Below are 26,239 nucleotides of genomic sequence, written 5' to 3'. Positions count from 1 at the left end.
GTGATGTATTGCAATGTGGGCATGGCCTGCGTGTGATGCATCTGGACCGCAGGCCACCAGTTTGACACCCCTGACTTAAGCACTAATGAGGTTCAATCTTGCTAAGATTTTGAACCCTTAATAGGTTAGCCAATATTGTCACCTGATGGGCAATCTATTTTTAACAAACACTGACATTTATAGGATAGGTTTGGAAATGTCTAATATTAATTCCTTTACTTTTAATTCCATCAGAAACATTTCATTTTTACAGTTTTTACAGTTATGATACTACTGAAAGAAAACAACTTTATTGAAAGATACAGAGTGGGTTCTCACATTATATAAAGTCTAATATGTTTTAGATTTAGCATGTAGTCAACATTATTATACATACATTAAGCTTAATTTTTTATAACCCAGATATTGTGTGGGTGAACAAACCATGGTTCGTCAAATTATTGTTAAACATGGTTATGAGCCAAAAATTTTGTAATACAAATACGAAACAAGTGATTTTAAAAATGAGTTTTGATTAATGTATCTGTCATATACCATTTATACTATCCCTCATATATCATGAAAAAAATGACAAAACATAGCATAGAGTTGGGGGAACCACTCAATGCATTTATCACATATTATGCAAAATTATGAGAATTTCCAAAAATAAGCTTTCCTGACAAAAACCTACCAGACAGTTGTTTCCACTTGACTGTCATGAAGTTGCCGATTGTCTAATTGAGCAAACAGAGGGAAAAGAACTTGGATTCCTCCTATTGAATGAATCGCACTGTGGATAGAATGTGTCACAATCGCTTTCACATCCTGCATTTAAAAAAGAAGAAACAGTTCTCTTTGTATTGGACCATCATTTAAGGTCAAATATGTGCTACTCAGTGGGAATATAATCCATCTGATTATGTCATCTATTAGATCAGTGGTAGTCAACCTGGTCCCTACCGCCCACTAGTAGGCGTTCCCGCTTTCATGGTGGGCAGTAGGGGTTTTGTCCGATACTGAAGCACTTTCCTTTTTTTTAATTTAATTGACTTTTTAAAAAAAATTCATAGCATTATTTAAAAACATTTTCATTAGGTTTTCATAAAAGTCCCTGTGACAATTTAAATTTCTAAAAATATACTATTTGTATCACCTGCGCATAAGTTTAGTCCACGTTACGTAAGTGAAACTAAATGGCGCTATAGTGTGACCGCAAACAAAACAGCCTCGTCCCAGAATAGCTCGCACACCTCCCCCCACACCACCCAGCTGTAACAGACAAGCAGAGCTGGTAGCCGGCACCCCCCCAACCCAATCCACAATGCGCAAAAGGCATGCGCAGATGATACATGGCGCATTATTGTGGAACCAGTGGGCGGCTAGAAAATTTTACTACTAACAGAGATACAAAAGTAGGCGGTAGGTATAAAAAGGTTGACTACCCCTGTATTAGATGAAAATAGTTCATCTATTTTAGATTCATTTCTTCAAGATATTTAAGAGTGGATTGTTTCTATTATAACAGTAACAGAAATTGAAACAGATTTCAGTTGTAATAAATAAGTAAGGATGCTATTTCATCAGTAACTACCATGACTAAAATCAAGATCATGAATTCACTGTTTATAATAAGCAAATTACAGACTAAAAATAATAATCATAACAGAAAATTCATCAACACCGAGGAAATAATTTGTATGGGCTGCGTACATCAATAGTTTGTAAAAATGATTTTTTGAGATATATTTAAAATTTAGTAGCATTCAAACAGAGCTTTATGTGACATTAATAAAACTATGAAAAACTGAAAATAATAAATCTATTGTTATACAAACCTGAAGCATAAGAGCATGGGGGGAATGTACAAAAATTGAAGGATTTTCCTTTGGTGAAGATTCAAGGCATAGTTGAGCATCTGTAGCTTTAGCATTGTAGGTAAAAGCAATACTACTTGCAAGTTTCCCATCATACAGAACTTGCTTATGGTGTTCAGCAAGGTGAATATCACTTTCAGATTTAAATTTGAAAGTACTCTGCAGAAGAAAGAAAGTACTCTGCAGACAATCACTGTGATATTTACAAAAGTACACCTCTTATATTACATGACATAATAAATAATCAAGATATGGCACTTCATTACATATTAATAAAATCAAGCATGTTCTTTGCCCTTTGAAGAGATCTAAAACATTCTTATTGAAGAATAACACAAATTTAAAAAGGTATTTTATTTATTGAGATAATGGTTTCAATAAAGCTAGCTGATTTATAACATGCACTATGAAGGAATAAGGTAAAAGTAAAGGTTCCCCTCACACATATGTGCTAGTCGTTCCCAACTTTAGGGGTTGGTGCTCATCTCCGTTTCAAAGCTGAAGAGCCAGCATTGTCCAAAGATGTCTCTGTGGTCATGTGGCCAGCATGACTAAATGTCCAAGGCGCACAAAATGCTGTTACCTTCCCACTAAAGGTGGTCCCTATTTTTCTACTTGCATTTTTTAAGTGCTTTCGAACTGCTAGGTTGGCAGAAGCTGGGACAAGTAATGGGAACTCACCCCGAAATTCTTGTATATCAACACAAATTAAAGGTAAAGGTAAAGCTTCCCCTCGCACATACGTGCTAGTCGTTCCTGACTCTAGGGGGTGGTGCTCATCTCCGTTTCAAAGCTGAAGAGCCAGCATTGTCCAAAGATGTCTCTGTGGTCATGTGGCCAGCATGACTAAATGCCCAAGGCGCACGAAACGCTGTTACCTTCCCACTAAAGGTGGTCCCTATTTTTCTACTTGCATTTTTTAAGTGCTTTCGAACTGCTAGGTTGGCAGAAGCTGAGACAAGTAATGGGAACTCACCCCGTTACACGGCAGCACTAGGGATTCGAACCGCTGAACTGTCGACCTTTTGATCGACAAGCTCAGCATCTTAGCCCCTGAGCCACCACGTCCCTTTTTCAACACAATTTTCAACACAAATTATGTAGCTGCAAATCTATACTATAGTTTCCACTATTTTAATAGTATATATTACAAGAATCTCCAAGAAATTGAAAACTATTATATGAATTTGATGCATTTTTGTAAGCAGAGAAACATAAAGAGTTACTCTTCACAGATGGAAATAAATTAATTGTTGGCAAACAGAAGGCATTCCAACCAATGCCACACCAAATAAAACATTTGTAAATATTATCATGAGAATCGCATATCAGATGATATTAGAGTTAGTAGATAAGAGCTTATTTCAATATGTAAGAGTGAATTTGCTGACTTGATAAATTATTTGACAACAATATTTCTATTAAAAGTATTTACAATGTTTTTGAAAATGAATATATCATAGAATCTTACACAATGCAATCTTTTAAAAATAAATATTCTATTCATTTTCTTTATTATATCTGTTAGAATTGCTTTAGTATAATAGTTTTATATATATGCACAGACATGCACACAGTATATTTAAAAGCATATTCTATGAAATAAGAATTATAATTTAAAGACTATATAAAAGGAGCCCAAACAACACCAAGATAGTTCATTATAATTTAATGCAACAAGTTTTTTCCTAAACTGGAATTATAATAAAATGTTACCTTATATCCAGGTCCTAACTGATGTACAGCAAAAATCTGTGCTGGGTTAAGAGCTTCAGTGAATACATAGACTGCCCCGAGTTGACCACAAAAAACCCTATTTGCATCAGCAGTTTCAGATGATCCCAAAAAACATTTGTCATAGCTCTGTATAAAAGAAGAACAAAGGAATTTGACAATAAAATACATAAAAATGCATAGAAAAAAGATGCAAGTTATTTTAAATCCGCATTCATTAAATTTGCAGGTAATGACAATATGAGTATGTTACATTAAGGAGAAATACAACCATCTACGTCCATAGTTTATATTCAAAAAGAAAGTGACACAGATAAAGGCAAAATATTAGGAAATTCTTTCTTAATATAATTAAAATGATCAATCTGTTGGCATATTAGAAGATGAAAGTTTTTGCAGTATACTACTGCATTTTCCCAAAAATAAGACCCTGTCTTATATTTTTTTGAACCTTGAAATAAGCGCTTGGCCTTATTGCCATGTGCACAAAAGCCCGATTGGGCTTATTATCAGGGGATGTCTTATTTTGGGAGGGAAAGACATATATTTATGAATCTTTAAAAATTTGGCTCTTGGATAGGTTGCTGATATTTCTATTTGATGGATATTGGTTTGTTTAGGCCACCGTATATCGTTTCTCTGATATGCAATGTCCTTTTTAATTTTATGTTTTATTTTATATTTTGTTAGATTTTTTAAGATACATTTTTGTAATGCCTCCCAGAATCAGTTTTGAATTGGGTGGTGGCCTTATAAATCAACATTTTAAATAAGCAAAAATAAATAAATACATTTTCTGTATATATTTAGAAACATAAGAATCTTTGAAAACATACATCATTTGTATTCACATGCCAAGCCATGTCACCATAGGATACTAGCTGACCATTAACGTAACAACGAATTTCACTATTTCTCCAGCGATTGTAGATGTGCACAATGCTGATCATGTACCACTAAAAAGAAAGGCAAGATATATGAAGCATCACCTTTTAACCTCTTTTAACAATTATGCTATTTAAAATATAAAACAGTAGAATAGTGCTGTCCTAAAATACAAATTTAATAATTCAAGTTTTATAAAAAAATATTGAAAAATATATTTTAAAAATCAAACAATCCATAATGTAGTTTAAATGAAAAATTCAAAGTGTTCCAAATCATAAATCTTTCAAACACTGCTCATAAGAAACTGTAATCAGATTTTGAAAAGGAAAAGTTCCAATGAACAATATTATTATTTGAACCTACCATATTATATTATAACATGCTATGCTGAAAGCATTACACTGATAACTGAAAATGTAAAAAAAAATTGCAAACTTTAATAATAAAAATTAAGGAGCACAATGAAAAATGGGACTAAAATTAAATATTAAGAAAACCAATTTAATGGCAACAGGTGAAATAGCCATCCTTAGAATTGGCAGTGAAAATATCAGAGGTTATGGACAGATCATCATGGAGAAAATCTATCTATATGATTACGAACAGCTGAATGATTTGAGGACATATAATCAATGAATCAATATAAAATATTGCAACTTTAAAATCTCAGGGGAAAAAATCAAAAAACAAAAGGACAGAAACAAAATTTGAAAACTGTTTTCATTTTCTTCTAATCTGAAATATATAAATGAGTAACATTTTTCACAAAGTAATTAACATTTCTGAATAAATATAATGAGAGAAACTATAGTGTGAATTGCAGGGATACATTTATTATTATTTTTTTGCTTTGAATGTCCAGAAAAACTCTACAATTTAATTTAATAAATTAGATAAAATTTCGAATAATATAGTGATATTCTATAGAAAAGTGCAGAAATTTAGTTTAATACAATGAACTCTGTTTTACCACATATATTTTTCTGACAACTCGCCTTTTGCATGCATTTATTACGATGACTTCAAAATTGTCCAAAATGCAAAGAGTAAAACTTAAATTTGGCCTGGCTCACCACTATAACTTTAATCATAATTACAAATAGGCTGTTATTCTATGATGTATTCTTACAATTACTAATATAAGCATTTTGTACTTACCTTGCGAGGCTGAAAATCATACTTCACACAGTGTTGAAAACCTTTGCCTTTTGATTTCAATGATGTAACTATCAAACAGTTGCCAACAAAATGTGCAGAATAGCCAACCCCTTTGCTGGTGCGAAAACTGAAAATTTTAAAAATATATTTTAAAAAGAAGCTTTCCAAGAATGTTATGTTATGTTATGTTACATTACGTTATGTTTAATTAATAGAATCAAACTATACAATACACAAACTGAAATTCATTTTTAAAAATTTGACTGTTGCAATATGCATTACAGTACGTATTTCAAATGCCACAAATAAATATTACCTTCATTATGATTTGTAAATTTTGTCTGTTAGTATACAAAGATAAAAGAAGAAAAATTCAAAAAGAAAAATAAATAGAAAACAAAATATGGAACATATTTGAAAAGCTTTTTATTTTTTTAAAAAATATGCAATTTAAATTTGACCATGCAAACTATTACAACAGACCTTACAACTGTTGCCGTGTCCCCATAGTTACATGATCAAGATTTGACTGTTTTGCAACTGGCAGGTGTTTATGGCCGCATCCCACAAACACATGATCACCAGTTGTGTGCATAACAACTGACTACCAAGCAGAATCAATGGAGAAGTCAATAGTAAAATAGCAAGTTGTGGTCATATCATGATTTGCTTAACAATAACAGTGACTCACTTAACAACCATGGGACCAGCAACTCCATCAAAAAGTGACATGATGTTAAGCAAGACATCATATACCATGGCAGAAATGAATTAATAAATGTGTCATGGTATATGATGTCTTGCTTAACATCATGTCACTTTTTGACAGAGATGCTGGTCCCAATTGTGGTCATTAAGCAAGGAATACCTGTAATTGATCTAAAACTGTAAATTCAGACTGTCAGCATTGTAGGCTCAAGGGAAAAAAAACCTTTTTTTTAATAGGACAAATGTTTTTATTCTTACAAAAATAGTCAGGAGAATATGCTGATTCATTGTACGTTTTACAAAATCTATGCATAACGGCAACTAAAGATAGTATCTGTGTTGCAGGGATGTTATTAAGATGTAATGAGGAAATTGGGGAAAAGCTTGCAAAAATTGTGCCAGCATTCAAAATAGAGTTATAAATATCTCATTAAAGGAAAGTGAAAAAATTGTATTCACAGTAGTATTATAAATGTATTATAGATTATGTAAGACTAAAAGTCAATATATATGTCATACCGCTGAATGTGGACTTAGAGCCCTCCAGTATTCATAGATGCACTAGAATTATATCCTTAACAAATATAATTTAAAAATACCCTATTTTTCAGAGTTTAAGATGCACTGGAGTATAAGATGCACCTTAGTTTTTGGGGAGGAAAATAAGAAAAAAGCTGATTGGCAGGTGGATTGGCCTCCCAGAATACCCCCAATCAGTTGTTCCCAGAGGTGAATTTTAGCAACAGGTTCCTTGGTTGTGAGCTCTGTGCCTTGCTTTTTTTTTTTTTGCTTTTTTTTCTGCCTCTGAAACTCAGTTTCAGAAAAAACTTTTTTCTGCCTCTTAAAGCCTCCAAAACAGAACTTCAGAATAAAAGCCTCTGAAGTTCTGTTTAGGGGCTTCCTTACCGAAGCTCTCTTTGGGGCTTTTTTTCTGAAGCGAAGCTCTGTTTGGGCTTTTTTTCTAAGCTCCGTTAAGCTCCGTTTGGGGCTTTTTTTTAAGTTTCTGATGCTTTTTACAGCCTCTGAAACCTCCGTTTGAGAAGCTGAGCGGGGATACATTCCGAATATAAGATGCGCCCAGATTTTCACCCTCTTTTTTAGGGGGGAAAGGTGCGTCTTATACTCCGAAAAATACGGTAATTAATATCACCCTCCATATTATAAAGCATAACTCATTTCAGAAATATTGATTTGTTAGAGCAGTTATTTCATTCATTATCTTCAATGTCCTTAACAGTTGTAATGGTATGTGGGAATGATCATGGGAGACAGGAGGGAGAGCCTGTCTCTCAGTATGGAAAAGATTTCTTGGCATGTAAAAGCAGGACTAACAACAGTAGACATTAACATTATATAACATTGTTTCATAAAGACTCCTATAGACATTTTCTTTTATAACCTTAAAATTACGATTGAGTTAACAATTAGACATAGCTGACCTGTGGAATGAATTCTCTACTTCTAGTCAACTGAATGTATCTCAAAGTTACATTAAAGAAAACTTTGATGGGACAGTTTATCATATCTTTTCCTCCCAAGTAAAAGAGAAGACCTGCATTTTTCAGGTTACACATAATGAGGATTTTCCAGATGTCAGAAATTAATTACTTGTAGACTTCTAGGCAGTAAAAAAAAAACCCTCAATTATATTCTTAAGAATTGTTCTTGTTTTTTGATGTGCCTAGAGTCTTGCCTAGTCTTTCCCACCACAGATTTTTTTTTTTTAATTAGCAGAAAGATGAAGCATCTTTGCCTTCTTTTGGCCGATCAAGTTGGTGGAAAGAAAGACTGTGATAGAAATGAGTATCAGTGAAAGAAATCCCTACTGAATTCATACAAGGCTGACCCAGTTTGGTATGGCATATCCACAGGGTATGTGAAAACTATAAAGGACATTGTCTTTACACAAGTCTGATCTATTTAAGGACACAGTGCCAGTCATGCAATGCAGGCTACCATATCTGGGCTATAAAATCCGTGCACTAGATAGCAGCAAAGAGATCTAGCAAATTCTAATTATTTGCTTTTATATAAGGGTTGTCTGCATTTTTGCAATCCAAATATGCAATACATCTTAATGCAATACATCTGACTAAAACAGAATAATGGAATCATGCCTCAAGTTCCATCACTTTGGGGTAAGTGCCCAATATTGCAAGATGTTAAAAAACATGTAGCTGTTCTCATGAAACCGGAATGTTTCATTTGTCACTGTCACCTTTCCTTATTCCCTATATTTTTGTCATTATTAAGCTCCTTGTTCCAACAGGTGCATCCACACAACGAACTATCTCTTAACATACTGCACATACTGCAATTTTTTTTCTAGAAAGCGATACATAGTGAATTTTATGACTATATCTTTTTCCTATTGTCCCATTTCTAAAGCCAAAAGCCAAAAGTGTTTACATAACAAAAGAAACCAGTGCAATTTATTAATTTCAGACATTTGGAAATTATAAGTGAAGCTGAAGTGTAGAATGTGTCTACTTCTAACATTTTTATTATAATATTGACTTCAAATTAACTAGATTATTTTTTATAAATGGGAAAACATATACATTTATGTACAGAGTAAATCCAGCCTGTTTGAGCTGGCCAGCCTAGTCCTATCTAATACATTTCCAAGCCCAATAGTTTATAATGTTGGATATGGAAAGAAATTATCAAATACAAACTACATTTATTCAAAGTCACAATCTTATGTTTACTTAAATGTAATTCTTGCTATGCTTAGTATCACTGATTATTAGGAAAGCATACAGCGTCCGTTTGTTATTGCATTATAAAGGAATCCTCTATAACCTGAAAAAGATTACTTATTTAAAAGTTTGGTTTATGTTAAGCTTTCCTCTATCAACACACAGTATTCTTTCCTACAATTCTTCTTAATAAAACAACCCTGTGAGATAAGCTGGACTGGGAGATATTGAATAAACATACAGAAGACTATAGTGTAAAGATTTTCTCTCTTTCGTTATTTCCATCTGGTTACAACAATATTTGAAAAGTCCTGTTTTCTCTACAAAAAGAAGCAAGCAATTATTTAATTAAACAACACTAAAAATATCACAATGATACTTACCAATAAAGATATGGTTTATCTTTATCTACATTAATATTATTCAATGGATCCATGCGAAACCAAGTGTTAAGCGTAAACCCATTTTGATAAGGCCACTTGGCAATTGGAGGCAATGCAATTGCCTATGGAAAAAATGAAAACAAAGTTAATTATTATCAAATAAAACTAAAAATGTTTTGCAAAAAATAAGTAATTTGTAATCTCAGTGCACTAATCCAAGTCTTCCTATCATAATCCATACAAAGAAACTAGAATTTGGAAAATAGATGAAAATACATCTGTCTGGGCTTGGGGTCTTTTGGGTATGTGCCCACTTTCCATTGCTTTCTTTAGCATAGATAATGCACATGATCCAGTGGTGGGTTTCAAAAAATTTTACTACTGGTTCTGTGGGTGTAGTAAATGCCTGTTGGTGGGCATGGCGTGGCGGGCGTGACAAGGGAAGGATACTGCAAAATCCCCATTCCCTCCCCACTCCAGGGGAAAGTTTCTTCAAAATCCCCATTCCCTCCCAGCCCCACTAACCTGCTCTGGGAAGGAATCAAACTCCCCCCTCTTCATTTCCCCAAATAAAATATTACTCATAATAAAAGGCACCCAGGAAAGCAAGGAAAAATAAAGTTGCTAACAAGGAACCTGCCTGATACTCATTCCATAGAAGGATTTTTTTCCTTCTAGCCGATCAGCTGGTAGTTGGAAGGCAGCAAATAGATTGGGGGCGTGGCCAGGCAGAGATCGTATTTACCGGTTCTCCAAACTACTCAAAATTTCCACTACCGGTTCACAAGAACCGGGGAGAACCAGTAGCAACCCACCAACATGATCCAGAAAATGCACATGATCCAGAGTTTCTGATGGATGAAATATGTAGCAGAATACACCTAGTAACTGTTTTACTAAGAAAAATCATTTCAGATATCTTTCTCAGATATCAAAGCTCCAAAAATATTCATACTAATTCTATATAAGTGAAACAATTAAACATGGTATTTTCATATTTATACATTAGAAGAGGATGTAAGTTTCACTATGATCAATAAATTATTGCTTAAAACTTACTGCAGCACTGCAGCCTGGAAAGTTGAAAAAAGTATCAGGACCATGCCTCTGTGGCATCTGATTAAGGACTGACAACAGCTTGACTGCATGTCTAGGCTATCAAAAACAAAATAGTACAATTATTTTACTGAATTTATTTGTTAGATTTATATCTTACCTCACCTTCAAGAATGAGACAGCACACACAGAACACTCTCCTAAAATTTCCTTCAGAAGAAAGTTATAGGCTTAACGTTACCAATGAATTCCCTCATATATATGAACCTGGGTCTCACCAGTTGTAGTTCAACATTAAAACCGCTATGCCACTAGTATCTATATTTATAGTATCTATATTTATAGTTAATGTTCATTTTATTCATTTTACAATGAGATACTGTATATTAGTTGGTATCTAGCTTTCCAAATAGACTAGAAATTTATTTTAAAGAAGTCATGAGAAGCTGACTTAATTTTTTTAAAAAATTGCTAAATACTTAATTACACATGATGTTGTGCCTTAATTAAACAAGTCATAACTATATTTGCATTAGCCGTAACTTACCCAGATTCCATTTTCACCACGAAGCATGCTGAACAAAAGCTTCAATTCCTTAACAGTAATGCTGTAGCTGGCAAGAACCCCCAACATATCAACGAGAAGATCTTCAAAGAAAAATAAAATTACTCCATTGCTTCCTTAACTGTTTTATATAAATAATATTTCAAAGTACAAACTGGATTGACTGTTAAACATTATTAGTTCTGAATGCTAGGTTTTCCAGCAATTCAGAGGAATAGAATAGAATAGAATTCTTTATTAGCCAAGTGTGATTGGACACACAAGGAATTTGTCTTTGGTGCATATGTTGTCAGCGTACATAAAAGGAAAAAAAAGAAAAAAGAAAGGAAAATATATATATTCATCAAGAATCATAAGATACAACACTTAGTGATAGTCATAGGTTACTAATAATCAATCAAATCATACTTAATAAGCCCTAAGAATTCATTTTGAGATGTCTTAGATCTGTCATGACAAAAGCCCAAACCACTTGTGCAATTGAATGGATGGATAAAAAGTTCATATTGTGAGTTTTTCCTTTTTTCATAAACAAATTCAACAATATAGAAAGGTTTGCAATAATGCAAGAAATATTGATCAAGAGAAGAATCTTTATTACTTCAAAAGGTTTCTGAAATGATCAGATTATTTTGTAACTATATGGAATCTTTTACCTACCATTAACTTAACTTGAAGTAGGAATATTGGTTTTTTTAATCTTATGTTTTGCAATTATATATCAGGTAGTCTTCATTTATGATCACTAGGTTCAGTGACCATGAGTAGCAATATGACCAGTCCTCATAGTTGCCCACTGTCACACCATCCCTGTGATCATATGATCACAATCCAAGAGTTTGGTGATCAGCTCACAATTGTGACATTATAGTCTACTATTTTATGCAAATAGTAACTATAAATTTACAAGATGTGTTGCAACTTTAATTATAGGTAATCCTTGATTTACAACCATTCATTTAGCAACTCAAAAAAGTGCCTTATGACTAGTCATCACACTTATGACTAAAGCATGATCCCCATGGTCATGAGGCATTTGGCCATTAGCATGTATTTATGAAGGCTGCAGCATCCTGGGGTTGTGTGATTGCCATTTGCAACCTTCTCAGCTGGCATCCAACAAGCAAAGTCAATTGGGGAATCTGAATTTGCCTAACAACTGCATGATTCACTTAACAACTGCAATGATTTGCTTAATCATAACAAAAAAGGTTGCAAAATTGAGTTGACTCACTTAACAATGGCCATGCTTAGCAATGGAAATTCTAATTCTAAGCAATGGAAATTCTAAGCAATGGAAAGTCGAGAAATACCTCTGATAAATTTTCTAAGCTGAAGATCTCCAGACTGATTATCAATGTTTATAGACTACCAGATATTCTCCAAAACAAACATACAATTGTTTTAATAGGTTTGTATCAAGAAAGTTGAACATATAATAGTTGGGAATACTTTTAATCAAACATTGGATACTTTTTGAAAACTTAATACTCCATCCTCCAAATAATATTCTTAAATTCATAACATTTTCCAAGAGTTATTTCTTAATTTAACTGAGTGAATATTGAGCATTGTCTGACTTATTAAAAAGAATATACCTTTATTTCTTCTCCACTGAAAAACTAATTTCAACTAGATTATTTCCTGGTATCTCATTTTGTATATTTAAAACATGTGATAGAAATATTTTAATTTCAGACCATGGAACTATGAAGCTTACTGCTTTAGTGATAAAAATCCAAATATATACTTTGTCCTTGCATATAACTTTGAATGATAAAATTATTAGAGAGGTGGAACAGAAAATGGTATAGGATTTTCTTTTTCATATTAAAAGGGACTTAGTTATATATCTGTCTTCACTTTTGAACAGCATTATCACATTTACTCAGTTATATGTTCCTCATATTAAGGAAGCTAAAATTGGCTAAAATTAATTTTACTCTTTAGGTCTGCCATCCATTTGGATCCTTGTTCTTTGCAAACTTCCCGCTTAATAATAAACTTTATGCTTCTTAGATGGATTTTTAGTATAGTACATATAGCAATAATACTGAAAAAATACATTATTGGCTTCATACTTCAGAATTACACAGTAATATTGTAGCATCTCTTGAGGATAAAATGGGAATAAGTATGCAGAGTACAGACTGTCATCAAATACTTAAATTTTATTCTAAATACTATAGTATCAATTCTTCATTTAAAGAAGTTGAGAATCTCACATATTTAATTCATATTTTTGGTTTAACTCGATACAGGCAAATCCCAACACTTACAGTTATCCCATAAGTCAAAGTAAATCAGATTCAGTGACAATAGGTCATCTTAATATAGAAAAATATAATAACTCATTTATGTTCGCAAAGGAATTTCCAGGAAGCTTTCTCATCTGGTACTATGAAAATATCTCCCACAGCAATGAAAAAAAAATCCAACAGATGCGCTAAAACTTCTTTTAGGATTCACAGTAAGATAAATGGAAAGATTAACCAAGACTGATTTGCCTACCTTTTTAAATTTCATTCATTATTTTAAACAACTTTACAACACATACATTTGTTTGTGAAGGGCATCTCTAAAGGCTCTCTGTGAAAATTAGTAGCTAACAAAGGAATGTCAGAGTCCAGTTCCTGGATTCAATTCAAGAATTATTATCAGATCCTTACTGAAATTCTGACAAAAATTAAGATATTGGTTCTGTAAGAAAGAGTTCAATAACTATATTTCATGATATAAAATATTGAGGAAAATAATTGATCATATTGCAAAATAACTTACACATTTAAAATACTCCCTAAACCTGCATTTTAATTTTGCTTTTTTGTCTGGCGCACAAGTTTTTTGATATATACTAAGGCTCTTTCAACATTATAGTTTTCATTCAAATAATCCTGAGAAAGCATTTTTTAAACATCTGCAGAATTTAAAGTTTGATTTACTTTGATTACCATCAAGTTCAAATTCACAAATGTTTTCTGAATACACTAAATAAGCTAAATACAAACTTTCAAAAAATTATTTTTGAGGATTAAAAAAACATTTTAAAATAGTGTCTGAGAAAGTGGTATCAGCAATAATCATAATCTAGTCATATTTCTTTAAAATACATAATTTCATTAATTACAAAATAATCTGAACTTTTTTTAATTCCAAACTGTGCTCAGTTACTATCCTTTAATAATTAATCAGTTCATATACAATGTTAAAAAGATTTCTGCATTATGATAATCTATTATATAAATTATACCTGCAATCATATCATCCACAGTACTCATCTTCAATAGCACCTGTTCAATTAAACCAACTTCTGTACTGGTCTGTAAATTCCGGACACTTTTACGAAGGATGGCAGTGAACATACTCCAAATTTCTGCTTGACATGTTACATCACAGTGCTCTAAAAGTTCTGACATGCATGTTATACTTTCTGCATCTTGGATTATAAAGTTCATCTCTAGATCAAATTCTCCACCAACCAACTGAAAATTTAAAAAGAAAAAAAGAAAATGTTAATTTACTAGATCTTTTCAAGATTCAGGCAAACTAACTTAATTTTTTTGATGTTCATAAACTACTTTGTGATCTATAAAAATGAATGTATTCTTGGGAGTTAACTTTAAAATTTTCTTTATTCGCTGTCTTTTTAGAGTTGCAACCTAGATGCTTATTTGTAAATAGTCTGATATTAATTAAAATACATGATGGTAAATTAATAGAACATCAAATTATATTTTAAAATCGCTATGTGTGTATATTATCAGAATAATGTAAAGTGTATGACAAAGGATAGAAAAATTAAACAAAATTCCATTTTTCTATCACCTTCTTTTTTTTTTTTATAAAAGTCTTTAGAAATTTATGTTGAGCATGAAAAGATGAGCCTGTAGAGCCCATCTCTACAGTGGTATGTGGCAAGAAATTTATTGTGATTGTGGGAGCTGAATTTGGTAAGATTTATATAGAGATAGATCAGGGCCAAAAACTGATTGTTTATTAACAGCCACCAAACTTTGCCATTATTTATTCACTCAGAGTCTCTTTATATATTATTAGGACCTTAATTAAGAGAGCAATAGAGAATGCAATCAGAAGCTAGTAACCACACAGTTATTTTTAGAAAACACATGGGGTAGGATAGATTCATGTCATCCGTAATGCTTTATGTTTTATTACTACAATGCTGTCTTGATTTTAATATTTATTGTTGTAGCCAGGAACCCATTCAGATTATGATATATACATGTCAAAAATATTTTTTTTCATTTCCAAATCCTATCTAACCCTCTATGTAGACTGAAGTTTAGTAGCTCAATTCTTCTATTTATAAAAAAGATAACTGAGAATAATGAGGCATAAGATATATATTTTTAAGAGCTTACCTCTATTACTAAATAATTATTACTTACATACATACATACATACATACATACATACATACATACATCCTGAAGCAGTTTTATTAGTTAACTGTCTAGACTGGTTTATGTACAAATAAAAGTCACCACAAAGAATCCACCAATACTGTCAGAAAAATAATGTGCCATGAGCATTTCATAATAGTCTCCAGTGCGCATATTAATAAACATTCCTACAGCAAGCTTTCAAGACAATTACTTTTTTTAAAAAATTATAATAATATGGGCTAAATGAGACTGTTGTACTAATTTTCAAGCATCTTTCACATATTTTAGCATCTTTTTTTAATCATCTCAAAATAATAAAACACCAGCAACAATAAGGTTTTAACTGTTATTTCATTTGCAAATCTGTACGTAGTTGCTATTATAGTAAATAAAGAATCACAATAAAGAAATTTGATGTCATTCTGTTTCACATTTGACCTTCAACACCAATCTTGGTCTTTTTAATTCAAAACATTTTAATTCCAAACCTTTACCTCTCTATGAAAAAATATGTCCCCCATCTACAAGCAAATTAATACTAGTTCCTAAATGGAACAGAAGCCAGTATTTTGGGGGAAGCTGGAAAGAAATAGTTAGTTCCACTTTCTTTGCTACCTCTCTTAACTGATTTTTTTTCATTTAGAAGACACTTAGAAGCACCTGCAATAGTATTTACAACTGGACTTATGTAAGTATTCATAAGGTCAATTAGAGCAAAACAACAAAGTACAAAGTATAGAAGCAATAGATCAGACATCCAGCCCTTGCTTATCAATGGAGACCAAGTGGAGCAAGTGGCCAGTTTTAGTTTCTGGGTGTTATCATAAAAGAGGACCTGACCTCGGGCACTCACACTGCAGCACTGGACAAAAGAGCCCAGCAGAGATTATACTACCTGAGACTTCTCAGGAAACAACTGAATGAAAAACTTCTACCGCTTTACCATAGAGTATTTTAATTTACTGCATCTGTGTATGGTTTGCCAATTGCACAGTGGCAAATAGGACAGCACTCCAGAGGGTTAATGTCATTGCCCAGAGGATCACTGGTTGCCCTCTCCCCTCTTTGAAAGAGCTTTATAGCCCCTGCTGCAGTTAAGAAAATTCAAAACATTCTTTAAGATCCATCTCATTCTGGGCACCTTTTTTTTTTTTTGAACTATTACCATCTGGCAGACAGTACAGGATAATAAAAACAAGGACAAATAGACTGAAAAACAGCTTCTATCCCAGGGCAGTAACTATACTGAATTCTACTATATAGTGCAATACTAATGCAATATCGGATTTTCAATTCAATTTTATAGAATGTGAAGGATGTGTGTTTGTGTTTTATTTTTATAGTTATAATGTACACTGAAGATGGCATTTAATTTCATTGTACGAGGTGCAATGATAATAAAGTAAACTAAATTATACTAAACTACAAGCAAAGCTTTCGCAGGTCACACCTTTTTATCAGTTACAAAACATAAATTGTGAAAGAAAATACTTTGGGGAAAAAGCTGAAAGGAGACCTGAAACAGAATAGTTTAGCAAAATAACCAGGCATAACCATTGTTTTCTCAGTATCAGTATAATAAGAAAACTTGGTCTCTGTTCCTAGGAAATATTGTTAAATCTGAATTCTAGTTCAATATTTTCACAGTGAAGTCAGTATTTCTTATCATCATCTATTCAACAATGCCACTTTAAGAGTATCCTAGATGGCTGAAATGTTTCCTGTTGGTTTTGGATATTATTTTTGATGTACAATTTTTATTGATTTATCCTTCTAAGAGGCACTGCCGAGTTTATCTAATACAGAGTGTCATGGGTACTGTCAACAATTAATGGCATATACAACACTAGAGAAGAAACAGATATACATTTCCTTGAAGTTATGATTGATGTTATAAATCCTGTGGCAGTCCTTTCACAATATATTTAAAAGTAGTTGTCATCTGGATTTGCCACAGACTTTGGTTCCTATATCTGTTTCCCTGTGACATGATATAATAGAATATCACATATATTACTATAGTTCAGAGTATATTCAAATGTATTATGAGAATTTATAGCCCATCTTTTCCTTTCTCAAGTTCCCCATGGAAATTCTATATTGCATACAGATAGCTACAGTATGCATACAATTGTTAACCTAAAATAGGCCACTAGGTTCAAAACTAGTTGAATTTAATTATTTCTTCATGAAACATTCAAAATTATCAATTTAAAAAACAAGTTTCTAAAAATGCTATTATTAGTACTGGTTAATGTAGTACTTCTACTCTACAATAAGTTTTTTCCTTATGAAAAATAGGGATATCAGTACTGCAAGAAGTAAGCATTTTCTTTCTCCCTTATTGGTAGATATTATCTAAACGCAATGATACCTATCACCAGAAAACGCATTCTGTCTATTTAGTACTGAATTTTTATTACATACTGCAGGAATCAAGGTAATAAAGGGGTCGGCTGTATTCAGGGATGCTACCCAACTGTCTCGCCATATCAATGCAATTGGAGAAATTTTCTGGATTTTTTTCTCTCTGCCATATTTATTCAACCTCTTTGGACTTAATTACTTTTATCAGCTTCTCCTCATATTTGGTTGACTTCTGTCCAATTTTCAAATATTTAGCATGACAACTAATGAATGCAAATGAAAATGTTTTTAATCCACTTTACATAATTTCCAAATAAGGAGGAAAACAGGACATGAGCTATATGCTCTACTCCCAGCTACTAATCTATTCACTTGGTATGTGCATTCTGGTGCTGTACACTGTGAAATATCTCAGTTACTGTATTACTATAATACAGTATAAGAGCCATGGTGGATCAGTGGTTAGAATGTAGGATTGCAGGCAAATTCTGCCAGCAGTTCGATTTGCACTGGCTCAATTTTGACCTGGCCTTCCATCCTTCCAAGGTCAGTAAAATGAGGACCCAGATTTTTGGGGGCAATCTGCTGACTCTGTAAACCACCTAGAGAGGGCTATAAAGCACCGTGAAGCAGTATATAAGTCTAAGTGCTAGTGCTATCTTTCAACCAATGACAAATATTTGTTTTTTTAATTGTATTTGTGATCTATTTTCATATGATTTCTTATTATAATTTTTCCTTGGTTGTTATCCACCTAGAGTTATCAGTTGAATATGGGTGGCCATAATAATTTCTAAGTAACCAAATAAGTACGGAACTATGATTATAGTAAAAAATAACCCATTACAAACCATCAATATAAACTGTAATTACAATACCCTTCCTTAACCATATTTAAGGATTCCAGAATAATAAATTCACTAAAGAAAGATATATCTGGAGAAGAACTAGACATAGTAGACCACTACATATATCTCGGCCAACGGATCTCAATGGAAGGTGATACAATAAAGGAAATTGAATAGCCTGTTAAATGAGGTTGGCAGGCATTTGGCAAATTAAGTGTAATTTTCAAGAACAACCTCCCCCTGTGTCTGAAAAGGTTTTGAACACTATGCGTTACTTGCTCTAATGTACGCCAGTGAAACATGAACACTAACCTCACAATTGATACAATTGTGAAGTTATAATTGATACAAAAGCTATGAGTGGCGCAAAGAGCCATACATGCTTGGCATTACAAAACAAGATAGAAAGACCTGCATATGGATTAGAGAACAAACAAAAATATACAATATCATCAAGAGAGTAAAAGAATTGAAATGGAAATAGGCTGGTCACATAGCAAGAAAACTGCTAGCAGGTGGACCAAGGACCAAGCAGGTGGACTATGATGGACCAAGGCTAGAATGGATAAAACACTTCCACAAAGAGACTTAAAACAAGATGGATCGATGACATCAGCAAGAATTGCAGGCCCAATTGGCAAAAGAAAGCTCAAAACCATATAGGTTGGAAACATGCGGAAGAGATCTTCATCCTGCAGTGGATAGACAATAGCTAAAATGATAATGATGATGATTTAAGGATTCACTATCTCCAAATTCACTAATGTGTCATATGAACCAGGTAAAATATTGCATTCCTCTTGATTAATCTACCATGCAGGCCATCATGCCAGTTAGAGAAATAAAGATCAAAAATGAATATAATTATCTTCCCTTCCTTTTTATCCAAAAGACAGGAGAAAAGTAGATTCTTCTGAACTAATCATATATTACACAGGTGCTTATTATCTGCATGGTTTTCTGTACCAACCAAATACCCCACATTGCAGTTTAACATATATTTTTTTTGTTTACATTTATATCCCGCCCTTCTCCGAAGACTCAGGGCGGCTTACATTGTGTAAGGCAATAGTCTCATTCTATTTGTATATTTATATGAATTACATCGAAGCCTTACACATTGTATTAAGTTATTTTGTGATTTATTCAAGCAATGTAAACTTTGCCAAACAATCCTACAATCCTACAATAATATTATCCAAGTGTGAAACAAGAATACTTATTAGAATATATACTGTAAAGATTTTTATTCTGATTTTGTTTAAGTAATAAAGATGTAGGAAACTTCTTAATGACTATGAAGATTATACTTATAATATTAAGAGTCACAAAGTGAATGGACTACCTTGTATATCTGAACAGAGTTTATTTCTGCAAGGAGTCTTTTTATGCCTTTTAGGGGGTATGCTACAGTTGTATATATTTTCAAAATAGCTAACTGTGGTATATATGTATTTATTCTCTCACCATTATTATTTTTATAAACCTCAGGCAATGAACATACCTAATACTCTTTCGTCTTCCTATTTTGTCCACAACAACTTTGTAAGGTGGATTGGGCTAAGAGAGAGAGAGAGACTAAGCCCAAATTCACCCAGTTGGCTTTAATTCAATCAAATTGGCTCTTTGTTGATACATGATCAAATATGGCTACATAAATCATGGCCCATATGGATCAAATGCTAAATATAAATTTATTTACTTATTAAATTTATTAAACAAACTAACAAACAAATCTCTCCTGTTGATCATGATCTCAAGAAGATCTCAAGAAAGTCTCAAAACAGCTTTTTCAAGGCTTAGAGCTCATCATTTCAAAGAGCTGATGAACAGTGATTGGGATTGCCAAACTAAATATGATGCTATATTTACTGATGTGTAAAAAGGAATACATGTAGGGTATGGGGAATACAGGTGACTATTCCACTGTACACATATAAATTGTTAAGGTGCTTGCAGTTTTTAATTTTCCGTACAGAATGGTAATGAAGCATTTCAGCATTATATAGGTTGACTGCTGGGTATTAACCAATGTTACAGTATATTAAAGGAACTAATAGTTCTGCTATCTTAAATTAATGGCCCATTACGCAAGCATTTTATATTTTTAACAGGCACAGCAAGATTTTTAAAAGGTCTAATTTCTTAATTGTTCTGCAGGTAAAAACGCCATCAGAGTAGCCTCTAATGCAGTGGTAGTCAACCTGGTCCCTACCGCCCACTAGTGGGCGTTCCAGCTTTCATGGTGGGCGGTAGGGGTTTTGTCCGATACTGAAGCACTGTCCTTTTTTTTAATTTAATTGACTTTTTAAAAAACTTTCATAGCATTATTTAAAAACATTTTCATTAGGTTTTCATAAAATTCCCCGTGACAATTTAAATTTTGTTTCTTGGTGAAAACATGCTATTTTAAAATAAAGATAAAGATATGTGAATAGCATCATATGTCATTCAGATTTTACCTCTATTGCATGCTCTATTCTGTAAAAGAATAAACTACCATATTTAATCTTCTTTTTTTCAGTGTTATGCAAACATTTGCAAAATGTGTTGGTAATGCCTAACATTCCGATATCTCAGGAGTTGCTTCAAAAAAGAGGGAGTCAAACTATTCTCCTAAGCACCTGAGGGTAAAATAAGAAGCAATGGGTGGAAACTAATCAAGGAGAGAAGCAACTTAGAACTAAGGAGAAATTTCCTGACAGTTAGAACAATTAATCAGTGGAACAACTTGCCTCCAGAAGTTGTAAATGCTCCAACACTGGAAGTTTTTAAGAAGAGATTAGATAACCAATGGTGTAAGGTTTCCTGCCTAAGCAAGGGGTTGGACTAGAAGACCTCCAAGGTCCCTTCCAACTGTTATTCTACTCTATTCTATTCTATTCTAAGATGATGCCTTCTAAAACTAAATTGCAGATTCTTTTGAAGAGCAATACATACTGCATGGAAATTTTATTTATGTTAACATTTGTTGGGAGACAGCATGGTCCTCTCAGGAAATTTCTCAATTGTCTTTCTGACAATTTTCTCTTTCAGAGAGTAGAAAAATGAACAAGGATCAGATATCTACAGCTTGATTACTAGAGAAGTTTTACTTGAAGAAGTGGAAGTACGAACATTTAATCACAATGAAAAAGTGAAAGGAATGTATATCAAATGTATACAAATGATATAAAATTAGATGGGATGCTTAACAGAACACAAAAATAAAATCAAAACTATTTTGATAGGTTAGAGAAATGGGCTCAAAGTAACAACATGAAATTTAACAGAGTAAGACCAAAGTTCTCAATTTCAAAAACAAAAATCAAATGAACAGAAAAATCAAATAAATAGATGGACAATCTCTGCATACAATATTATTTATGAAAAATATCTTGAATAAATACTAGATTTTTTTTTATTTACATTTATATCCCGCCCTTCTCCGAAGACTCAGGGCAGCTTACAGTGTGTAAGGCAATAGTCTCATTCTATTTGTATATTTACAGTGTCAACTTATTGCCCCCCCAACAATCTGGGTCCTCATTTTACCTACCTTATAAAGGATGGAAGGCTGAGTCAACCTTGGGCCTGGTGGGATTCGAGCCTGCAGTAATTGCAGGCTGCTGTGTTTTAATAACAGGCTATCTTACAGCCTGAGCCACCACAGCTCTTATCATTGAAAACTAAGTACAAATTAACAAAATGATGTAACTGCAAATATAGTCAATGTCAAGGCTGAATCAAGGCTGAATTAGAACCATAATTTCAAACTCAGAAACTCATTCCCCTTTATTTTACTTTGATGAGACCCCCACCTCAAGTAATATATTTAGTTTTGACCTCCCACACTAAAAAGGATTCGAAGAAACTCATAAACTTTCAGAGATGTGCACCAGACTATGATAATAGAAAATGTCCTACAAAGAGAGACCAAAGGAGCTAAATTTGATTAACTATTATATGAGAAAAGACAACTAGGATGGGTTATGACAGCATCCTTCACAAAACAGAAAAGTAATCTTATAGAAGAAGGTCAAGATCTGATCTAACTACAGGATCCAGATTAATAGATTAAATAAAGGCAGATTCCAACTGAAATTGTTTGTTTGTTTGTTCGTTTGTTTGCTTGCTTGCTTGCTTGCTTGCTTGCTTGCATTATGGCTGCCAACTTCAGAAGAATCTGGGTGGATTACAACATCCAAATATAAATTAAAACTGTAAAAAATATGAAATTTAAATATGGTAGCCCAGATTAAAAATAATCGTAACAGTAAAAACATTATAACTGCACTCTAGACACACTAATCCCAGGTCTGGGAACACAGTTGGGTGTTAAGGCCTTCCAGAACGATAAGAGAGTGGGCGGGTGGGAGGATGCTGTTCCAGAAAGTAGGACAGTGATAGAACCCAACTAGCAACATTTAATTGAAGGGATCTGGAGAACATCCACACTATTGGAAGGTCTTTTTTGGGTAGAAACAATTGGAGATAGGTGGTCTCTTAAAAAACTAGACCCTGTGCTATGAAGGGCTTTATAGGTAACAATCAACATCTTATTAAAACAAGAAGAATATTAGGAAAACCTACATATCAGTAAGAGCAGTTTGACAATAGAACAAACATTGCCTAGGCTTCCCTTTGCTGGATGTGTTCAGAGCCAAACCACCAATTCAGTTCTTTAGTTTCCTGCTTTGAGAAAAAAACTGGATTTGACAATGTCCTAAGAAATCTCTTGCATATTTTTTATGTCCCAGCACATTTGGAACTAACTTTATATATATTTAGTATCTGTGGCAAAGCAGAACTTTTTACTATTAATTATTAGAAAATGAAAGTTATAGTTATTTTCAAAGAGACTTAACATTTGAAAGACCCTTCTAAATAATACCTTACTTCATCCTTATAATAGATCTTGCATATTTCAGTCAAGATCAACTCCAACTACATATTTCTGTGAAGGTCAACACCCCCAAAACTTTAACCTTAGACTGTCTACTGTCAACCTCACCTCATTCCTAAGAGGTCTCTAAGGGGCGTGCATAAGCGAACCAGCGTGCCAACCGTCCCTGTCCTAATGTTCCCTTTTATATGTATCCATTTCATGTATTCATAATTATGTTTATACTTATATCTGTTACCTATTACATGCTTGACGAAATTAAATAAAGAAAAAGAAAAAGAAAACTACAGTACCTTTATCTGCTGTCTTCCCCCTTTCACCTGCCGTGTAGTACTACATAGAGTCACGGAGATGACCTCTGACAAATTATTCAGAGAAGGTTAAACCATGTAAAAATGCTTTAAGGTAGGAAATAGGAAAAATGTTAATAAGATATTCAGACTTGCTGTGGCTGACCCTTTGGGATATTAGAAGAAAAAAAGGGTATACCAAGTCAGGCACCAAGATTCTGTTCTAATCAAATTTTGGATTCTGTTTGATATAGCCTGACAGGAATTTCATATCCTATGTCCTTATTTGCCAATAAAACAGACCTATATAGGAACAACATAAAAATCTAGAAATCAAAGTATTGCTCTCTTAATAAGTTTAGGGAATTTCACCATATATAGATCCGGAATTGATCAAAGTATTTCAATTTACCTACAATGAATATCAGAGTCAATGAAGAAAACTTAAGCATATAAAAACTTAAAAATATCCTTAAAATGCTAATTAAACATTTACTTCAGTATCCCCAGCAAAAGTTCCTTGAAGAAGAACTTCCTTTCTGATTCAAACTATCTGCTCTTCGTTTTCTGGAAATCCAACCTTACTTTAAAATTAAATAGAGATCAGTTTTTGCTTTTTCCTTCTCTCAATCAAGCACACACACTTGCTGCTTATTTTACTCTGGAACTCTCCCATTTTAAAAGATAGAAGAGGGTATCGATAAAGATTCTCAATCATCCATGTCTGAAGGTTGAATCATTGCAACTGGACTAATTTTTTTGTTGTCAGTTTGAGAGACGTTTCACTGTCCATCAAGGCAGCTTCCTTAGTCAGAGCACGGCAGTTAGGCATAGAGTCGTTGGAATTTACCAACTGCTGCCACACCAATCTCAGACGTTTCTGTTAAGGATACTCTGGGCCCACAACCAATGTTGTGGACTACTGAGCAGAGTACCCTACGCATGAAAACAACTGAGAATGATTGTGGACAATAACAGTTACGATACAGACAAACTGGGGTTTGATAATATTTTACTTTTAGGGAAAAGCAAAATCATAGTCCAAAAACAATCCAGGTCATACACATATAGAGTCAGTCCAGGGATATTTCAAATACCAAGTCTTCTTAGCAATCGTAGACTTGCACAACAAACCAGATCTTCTTTAGGTTCAGCCAAGAACACAGTTCAATACACAACAGTCAGTAAATATTAAAGAATCAGTAAATAGCCATGATCAAACAATGATCATGCATAGAGCTCAAATATACAGTTGTAGCATATCAGCAGGTAACAATGCTGTAGAGTCCACCAAACCATAATTTAGCTTTCCTTAAGTACATTGGCTACAGAGCTCAGCCAATCAGGATGCATGATGATGCAATACAGACTTAAAGCAATATAATACCTTTCTTACTGCAAACATACATAGTTGGTTTATATATTGCCTGACCAACTAGCTAGACAAATAACAATTTCCTAACATACTCCCCTTTGGACAGGACAATATATAATGGCTTACAATCTTAGCCCATAACTTTCACAACATGTTCTATGTTTAATCGCACCCTGAGGTTTAGTAAAATTATAAGCAATATCCAACATACAATATTCCAATTGTATCATCTTACTCTGTATACTTTGCCTTATATTTGTGTATTTAGAGCTCGTTTTCACAGCCAAATTTGTTGCCATTTTAATAGCAGCTTGATTATCCTCAAATACTACAATTGGATCATTTACATTTAAACCAATATCTATCATTAATTGTTTATAATATATTAGTTCTATGCACATTAAAGACAGACAGGAAAATTCAGCTTCCATCATTGATAAACTTATGTGCTTTTGCCTGATTGATTTCCATCCAATTAATGAATTCCCTAACATTATTGCAATACCTGATATTGATTTTCTTGTAGATAAATCAGTAGCAAAACTAGCATCAGCATATGCAGTTAATACAAGATTACAGTTAGGTTCTAAATATAACGCATAATGCAATTTTCAAACAGTTTCCACCCCAAAGTGCATTACAAATGTCAATGAAGATTCTTAATCATCCAGGTAGAGTTGTTTGAAGGTTGACTCATTGCAACTGAACTATTTTTTTGTTATTAGTTTGAGAGGTCTTTCATTGCCTATTCAGGCAGCTTCCTCAGTCAGAGCAAGGCAGTTGGGTAGAGAGTGATTGGAATGTACCAAATCCTGCCACACCAACCTCAACAGGTTTCCTCCCCAAAGTGTGTTGCAAAATATCAGTGAAGATTCTGGTTTCAGAACAACCTTCAGACAATTCTACCTGGATGATTGAGTTGGAACTAGGCAACCCATGCCCCACTGAATCCTTGTTTCAGAGATATTTCCTTATCTATATGAAAAAATGGAATAAACATGGGCATGCAAAATAGTAG

At 33.2% G+C, this 26,239-nt stretch overlaps 1 protein-coding gene across 3 annotated transcripts in view; it reads right to left on the bottom strand.

The window, feature by feature from the left end:
* Positions 1 to 26,239, bottom strand: part of NBEA (neurobeachin) — a 417,781-nt gene that overhangs the window by 371,036 nt on the left and 20,506 nt on the right. For all 3 annotated transcript variants that reach the window (XM_058184768.1, XM_058184769.1, XM_058184770.1), the window contains exons 2-10: positions 14,301 to 14,532; positions 11,033 to 11,133; positions 10,489 to 10,584; positions 9,430 to 9,551; positions 5,637 to 5,763; positions 4,427 to 4,546; positions 3,573 to 3,719; positions 1,818 to 2,015; positions 674 to 807 (exon numbers count right to left, since the gene is read on the bottom strand). In XM_058184768.1, the coding sequence (XP_058040751.1) occupies positions 674 to 807; positions 1,818 to 2,015; positions 3,573 to 3,719; positions 4,427 to 4,546; positions 5,637 to 5,763; positions 9,430 to 9,551; positions 10,489 to 10,584; positions 11,033 to 11,133; positions 14,301 to 14,532 (1,277 nt within the window). The remainder of the gene's footprint in view (positions 1 to 673; positions 808 to 1,817; positions 2,016 to 3,572; positions 3,720 to 4,426; positions 4,547 to 5,636; positions 5,764 to 9,429; positions 9,552 to 10,488; positions 10,585 to 11,032; positions 11,134 to 14,300; positions 14,533 to 26,239) is intronic.

This window comes from Ahaetulla prasina, chromosome 5 (genome assembly GCF_028640845.1).
Source record: "Ahaetulla prasina isolate Xishuangbanna chromosome 5, ASM2864084v1, whole genome shotgun sequence".
NCBI lineage: Eukaryota > Metazoa > Chordata > Lepidosauria > Squamata > Colubridae > Ahaetulla > Ahaetulla prasina.
The sequence above is the reverse complement of the archived record's forward strand: the minus strand, read 5'-3'. Positions and strand labels throughout refer to the sequence as shown.